Raw genomic sequence first — 7500 nt, 5'->3', positions numbered from 1 at the left:
TACTTCCTGTTATAGTCCACGTCACTACCCACGTTTACTTCCTGTTATAGTCCACGTCACTACCACGTTTACTTCCTGTTGTAGTCCACGTCACTACCACGTTTACTTCCTGTTATAGTCCACGTCACTACCACGCCATGTTTGTTTGTTTTGCTTACATTCCAGCATGCTCACCCTGGGTTGCAGGACCGTTTGGTCCCCCCGGGGGCAGCAGCGAGCCGTTTTGACAGTAAGAGTACTACAATTGGCGGCCCTATCAAACACCACACGTGGCGCTAATTGTGTGGTGTGATTGACACCATAATGGCACTGTCCAAGGAGCGCTGAAAGGGGGGCGGGGCAAAGCAAAGCGCCTGTCAAACCCAGGAAGTTTTCTTGCGTGCTATTGATAGCCTCAACGTTGTCGCTATTGTGTTGCGTTCAGGCGCAGTGGGCGGAGTCTGCGCGCTGGCCAACGTGCTGGGTCAGCAGGTGTGCGACTTGGAGCGTCTGTGCACGTCCGGTCGCTGGGACGAGGCCGGGAGCTGCAGGGGCGCCTGGTCGAGCCCAACGCCCGCCGTGAGTTACCCGCGTCGACGACGCCGGCGCTTTCGATCGGCGTGGCCTGACTGGACCCGTGTCTCGCCAGGTAACCAGGAAGTTGGGAGTGCCCGCCCTCAAGCAGGCCATGGACTGGTTCGGTTTTCCACGGCGGGCGTCTGTCGATCGCCCCTTCAACCTCTGGACCACGAGCAGACGGAGCAGCTGAGGCGCGACTTCTCGTCCAAACGGGTGGATGTGACGGCGTGGGATTTATCAAATTAAATAAATTCTATTTAATCATTTAGCATCAAATTATTACCAAGACAGGAAGCATGTGGTTCCTCCCAGCCAATCAGTGAAGAGCGCTATCATGAAATATAATCATTCTAATTAGAGATGTCAACCCGATATTATCGGATCCGATAAATGCTTTTAAATGTGATATCGGAAATTATCGGTATCGGTTTCAAAAAGTAAAATGTATGACTTTTTAAAACGCCGCTGTGTACACGGACGTAGGGAGAAGTACAGAGCGCCAATAAACCTTGAAGGCACTGCCTTTGCGTGCCACCTTGTAATTCAACTTTTACTTTGAAAATCATTTTTTACCATGAAAAAAATGTTTCACCCTTGAAAATAATTTTTTACCTTGAAAATCAACTTTTACTTGAAAAATAATTTTTTAAACCTTAAAAAATGTTTTCACCTTGAAAATAATTTTTTACCTTGAAAATAAACTTTTACTTTGAAAATCATTTTTTACCTTGAAAACATTTTGTCACCTTAAAAATATTTTTTTACCTTGAAAATCAACTTTTTACTTGAAAAATAATTTTTTATCTTGAAAATAATTTTTCACCTTGAAAATAATTTTTTACCTTGAAAATCAACTTTTACTTTGAAAATAATTTTTTACCTTGAAAACATTTTGTCACCTTAAAATAATTTTTTACCTTGAAAATCAACTTTTACTTTAAAAATATTTTTTTATCTTGAAAAAAATGTTTCACCTTGAAAATAATTTTTACTTGAAAATCAACTTTTACTTTGAAAATAATTTTTTACCTTGAAAATCAACTTTTACTTTGAAAATCATTTTTTACCTTGAAAATCAACTTTTACTTAAAAAATAATTATTTATCTTGAAAAAAATGTTTCACCTTGAAAATAATTTTTACCTTGAAAATCAACTTTTACTTTGAAAATCATTTTTTACCTTGAAAACATTTTGTCACCTTAAAAATATTTTTTTTACCTTGAAAATCAACTTTACTTGAAAAATAATTTTTATCTTGAAATAATTTTCACCTTGAAAATAATTTTTTACCTTGAAAATCAACTTTTACTTTGAAAATAATTTATTACCTTGAAAACATTTTGTCACTTTAAAAATAATTTTTTACCTTGAAAATCAACTTTTACTTTAAAAATATTTTTTTATCTTGAAAAAAATGTTTCACCTTGAAAATAATTTTTTTACCTTGAAAATCAACTTTTACTTTGAAAATAATTTTTTACCTTGAAAATCAACTTTTACTTTGAAAATCATTTTTTACCTTGAAATCAACTTTTACTTAAAAAATAATTATTTATCTTGAAAAAAATGTTTCACCTTGAAAATAATTTTTTACATTGAAAATCAACTTTTACTTTAAAAAATAATGTTTTACCTTGAAAATCAACTTATACTTTGAAAATAATTTTTACCTTGAAAATCAAACTTTTACTTTGAAAATCATTTTTTACCTTGAAAACATTTTGTCACCTTAAAAATATTTTTTTACCTTGAAAATCAACTTTTACTTGAAAAATAATTTTTTTATCTTGAAATAATTTTTCACCTTGAAAATATTTTTTACCTTGAAAATCAACTTTTACTTTGAAAATCATTTTTTACCTTGAAAACATTTTGTCACTCTAAAAATCATTTTTTACCTTGAAAATCAACTTTTACTTAAAAAATAATTTTTTATCTTGAAAAAAATGTTTCACCTTGAAAATAATTTTTTTACCTTGAAAATCAACTTATACTTTGAAAATCATTTTTTAACCTTGAAAATCAACTTTTACTTTGAAAATAATTTTTTAACCTTGAAAAATTTTTGTCACCTTAAAATAATTTTTTACCTTGAAAATCAACTTTTACTTAAAAAATTATTTTTATCTTGAAAAAAAATGTTTCACCTTGAAATACTTTTTTACCTTGAAAATCAACTTATACTTTGAAAATAATTTTTTTACCTTGAAAATCAACTTCCATCCATCCATCCATCTTCTTTCCGCTTATCCGAGGTCGGGTCGCGGGGGCAGCAGCTTAAGCAGGGAAGCCCAGACTTCCCTCTCCCCAGCCACTTCGTCCAGCTCCTCCCGGGGGATCCAGAGGCGTTCCCAGGGCCAGCCGGGAGACATAGTCTTCCCAACGTGTCCTGGGTCTTCCCCGTGGCCTCCTACCGGTCGGACGTGCCCTAAACAACCTCCCTAGGGAGGCGTTCGGGTGGCATCCTGACCAGATGCCCCGAACCACCCTCATCTGGCTCCTCTCCGATGTGGAGGAGCAGTGGTTTTACTTTGAGCTCCCCCCGGATGGCAGAGCCTTCTCACCCTATCTCTAAGGGAGAGCCCCGCCACCCGGCGGAGGAAACTCATTTCGGCCGCTTGTACCCGTGATCTTGTCCTTTCGGTCATAACCCAAAGCTCATGACCATAAGTGAGGATGGGAATGTAGATCGACCTGTAATTGAGAGCTTTGCCTTCCGGCTCAGCTCCTTCTTCACCACAACGGATCGATACAGCGTCCGCATTACTGAAGACGCCGCACCGATCCGCCTGTCGATCTCACGATCCACTCTTCCCTCACTCGTGAACAAGACTCCGAGGTACTTGAACTCCTCCACTTGGGGCAGGGTCTCCTCCGCAACCCGGAGATGGCACTCCACCCTTTTCCGGGCGAGAACCATGGATTCGGACTTGGAGGTGCTGATTTTCATCCCAGTCGCTTCACACTCAGCTGCGAACCGATCCAGCGAGAGCTGAAGATCCTGGCCAGATGAAGCCATCAGGACCACATCATCTGCAAAAAGCAGAGACCTAATCCTGCAGCCACCAAACCAGATCCCCTCAACGCCTTGACTGCGCCTAGAAATTCTGTCCATAAAAGTTATGAACAGAATCGGTGACAAAGGGCAGCCTTGGCGGAGTCCAACTCTCACTGGAAATGTGTCCGACTTACTGCCGGCAATGCGGACCAAACTCTGGCACTGATCATACAGGGAGCGGACCGCCACAATCAGACAGTCCGATACCCCATACTCTCTGAGCACTCCCCACAGGACTTCCCGAGGGACACGGTCGAATGCCTTCTCCAAGTCCACAAAACACATGTAGACTGGTTGGGCAAACTCCCATGCACCCTCAAGGACCCTGCCGAGAGTATAGAGCTGGTCCACAGTTCCACGACCAGGACGAAAACCACACTGTTCCTCCTGAATCCGAGGTTCGACTATCCGGCGTAGCCTCCTCTCCAGCACACCTGAATAGACCTTACCGGTCTATTCGTGGGATAGTTCTAACTATCCCACGATAGTTAGAACACACCCTCCGGTTCCCCTTCTTAAAGAGAGGAACCACCACCCCGGTCTGCCAATCCAGAGGTACCGCCCCCGATGTCCACGCGATGCTGCAGAGTCTTGTCAACCAAGACAGCCCCACAGCATCCAGAGCCTTAAGGAACTCCGGGCGGATCTCATCCACCCCCGGGGCCTTGCCACCGAGGAGCTTTTTAACTACCTCAGCAACCTCAGCCCCAGAAATAGGAGAGCCCACCACAGATTCCCCAGGCACTGCTTCCTCATAGGAAGACGTGTTGGTGGGATTGAGGAGGTCTTCGAAGTATTCCCTCCACCGATCCACAACATCCGCAGTCGAGGTCAGCAGAACACCATCCTCACCATACACGGTGTTGATAGTGCACTGCTTCCCCTTCCTGAGGCGGCGGATGGTGGTCCAGAATCGCTTCGAAGCCGTCCGGAAGTCGTTTTCCATGACTTCCCCGAACTCCTCCCATGTCCGAGTTTTTGCCTCTGCGACCGCCGAAGCCGCACACCGCTTGGCCTGTCGGTACCTGTCCGCTGCCTCAGGAGTCCTATGAGCCAAAAGAACCCGATAGGACTCCTCCTTCAGCTTGATGGCATCCCTCACCGCCGGTGTCCACCAACGGGTTCTAGGATTACCGCCACGACAGGCACCAACTACCTTGCGGCCACAGCTCCAATCAGCCGCCTCGACAATAGAGGTGCGGAACATGGTCCATTCAGACTCAATGTCCAGCACCTCCCTCGTGACATGTTCAAAGTTCTTCCGGAGGTGGGAATTGAAACTCTCTCTGACAGGAGACTCTGCCAGACGTTCCCAGCAAACCCTCACAATGCGTTTGGGCCTGCCAGGTCTGTCCGGCATCCTCCCCCACCATCGCAGCCAACTCACCACCAGGTGGTGATCGGTAGAAAGCTCCGCCCCTCTCTTCACCCGAGTGTCCAAAACATGAGGCCGCAAATCCGACGACACAACTACAAAGTCGATCATGGAACTGCGGCCTAGGGTGTCCTGGTGCCAAGTGCACATATGGACACCCTTATGTTTGAACATGGTGTTTGTTATGGACAATCTGTGACGGGCACAAAAGTCCAATAACAAAACACCGCTCGGGTTCAGATCCGGGCAGCCATTCTTCCCAATCACGCCTCTCCAGGTTTCACTGTCGCTGCCAACATGAGTGTTGAAGTCCCCCAGTAGAACGAGGGAATCACCCGGGGGAGCACTGTCAAGTACTCCCTCGAGTGAATCCAAAAAGGATGGGTACTCTGAGCTGCTGCTTGGCGCGTAAGCGCAAACAACAGTCAGGACCCGTCCCCCCACCCGAAGGCGGAGGGAAGCTACCCTCTCGTCCACCGGGTTGAACTCCAACATGCAGGCTCTGAGCTGGGGGGGCAACAAGAATTGCCACCCCAGCCCGTCGCCTCTCACTGCCGGCAACGCCAGAGTAGAATAGTCCAGCCCCTCTTGAGAGAACTGGTTCCAGAGCCCTTGCTGTGCGTCGAAGTGAGTCCGACTATGTCTAGTCGGAACTTCTCCACCTTGCGCACTAGCTCAGGCTCCTTCCCCCCCAGCGAGGTGACGTTCCACGTCCCAAGAGCTAGCTTCTGTAGCCGAGGATCGGACCGCCAAGTGCCCTGCCTTCGGCTTCTGCCCAGCTCACATCGCACCCGACCTCTATGACCTCTGCTATGGGTGGTGAGCCCATTGGAGGGGGAACCCACGTTGCCTCTTCGGGCTGTGCCCGGCCGGGCCCCATGGGGACAGGCCCGGCCACCAGGCGCTCGCCATCGTTCCCCACCTGGGCCTGGCTCCAGAGGGGGGCCCCGGTGACCCGCGTCCGGGCGAGGGAAATCTGGGTCCATAGGTTTTATTTTTCATTGAGGTCTTCGAGCTGCTCTTTGTCTGATCCCTCACCTAGGACCAGTTTGTCTTGGGAGACCCTACCAGGGGGCATAAAGCCCCCGGACAACATAGCTCCTAGGATCATTGGGACACGCAAACTCCTCTACCATGGTAAGGTGGCAGCTCAGAAAGGAAAATCAACTTTTACTTTGAAAATCAACTTTTACTTTGAAAATCATTTTTTACCTTGAAAACATTTTGTCACCTTAAAAATAATTTTTTACCTTGAAAATCAACTTTTACTTAAAAAATAATTTTTTATCTTGAAAAAAATGTTTCACCTTGAAAATATTTTTTTACCTTGAAAATCAACTTTTACTTTAAAAATATTTTTTTATCTTGAAAAAAATGTTTCACCTTGAAAATAATTTTTTACCTTGAAAATCAACTTATACTTTGAAAATAATTTTTTACCTTGAAAATCTACTTTTACTTAAAAAATAATTAAAGTAAAAAAAATTTTTTACCTTGAAAATCAAGTTATACTTTGAAAACAATTTTTGACCTTGAAAAAATTATTTCACCTTGAAAATCAATTTTTACATTGAAAATCAACTTTTATTTTGGAAAATAATTATTTACCTTGAAAAAATTTTTTCACATTGAAAATCATTTTTTTTACCTTGAAAATCAACTTTTACTTAAAAAATAATTTTTTTATCTTGAAAAAAATGTTTCACCTTGAAAATAATTTTTTACCTTGAAAATCAACTTTTACTTTAAAAATATTTTTTTATCTTGAAAAAAATGTTTCACCTTGAAAATAATTTTTTACCTTGAAAATCAACTTATACTTTGAAAATCATTTTTTACCTTGAAAATCAACTTTTACTTTGAAAATAATTTTTTACCTTGAAAAAATGTTGTCACCTTAAAAATAATTTTTTACCTTGAAAACATTTTGTCACCTTAAAAATATTTTTTTACCTTGAAAATCAACTTATACTTTCAAAATAATTTTTGACCTTGAAAAAATTATTTCACCTTGAAAATACACTTTTACCTTGAAAATCAACTTTTACATTGGAAAATAAAAATTTCACCTTGAAAATAAACTTTTAATTTGAAAATAATTTTTTACCTTGAAAATAATTTTTTACCTTGAAAATCAACTTTTACTTTGAAAATAATTTTTTACCTTGAAAAAAAATGTTCAACTTGAAAATCATTTTTTACCTTGAAAATCAACTTTTACTTTGAAAATAATGTTTTACCTTGAAAATAATCTTTCACCTTGAAACAAATGTTTCACCTTTAATTTACCTGAAAATCAACTTTTACTTTGGAAAATAATTTTTTACCTGGAAAAAAATGTTTCACCTTGAAAATCAACTTTTACTTTGGAAAATATTTTTTTTACCTTGAAAATAATGTTTCACCTTGAAAATAATTTTGTACCTTGAAAATCAACTTTTACTTTGAAAAATTGTTTTTACCTTGAAAACATTTTTTCACCTTGAAATAAAATGTTCACCTTGAAAA

At 41.3% G+C, this 7500-nt stretch overlaps 1 protein-coding gene across 1 annotated transcript in view; it reads left to right on the top strand.

Annotated features, from left to right (window-relative positions):
• hoga1 (4-hydroxy-2-oxoglutarate aldolase 1) overlaps positions 1-781 on the top strand; it is a 13388-nt gene extending 12607 nt beyond the window's left edge. The window contains 4 exon segments of the mRNA XM_062026408.1: positions 425-558; positions 629-685; positions 688-765; positions 767-781. Of these exon segments, the coding sequence (XP_061882392.1) occupies positions 425-558; positions 629-685; positions 688-765; positions 767-781 (284 nt within the window).
• The last annotated feature ends 6719 nt before the right edge of the window (positions 782-7500 follow it).

Source organism: Entelurus aequoreus, linkage group LG18 (genome assembly GCF_033978785.1).
Source record: "Entelurus aequoreus isolate RoL-2023_Sb linkage group LG18, RoL_Eaeq_v1.1, whole genome shotgun sequence".
NCBI lineage: Eukaryota > Metazoa > Chordata > Actinopteri > Syngnathiformes > Syngnathidae > Entelurus > Entelurus aequoreus.
This window is presented reverse-complemented; position numbering and strand designations above follow the sequence as displayed.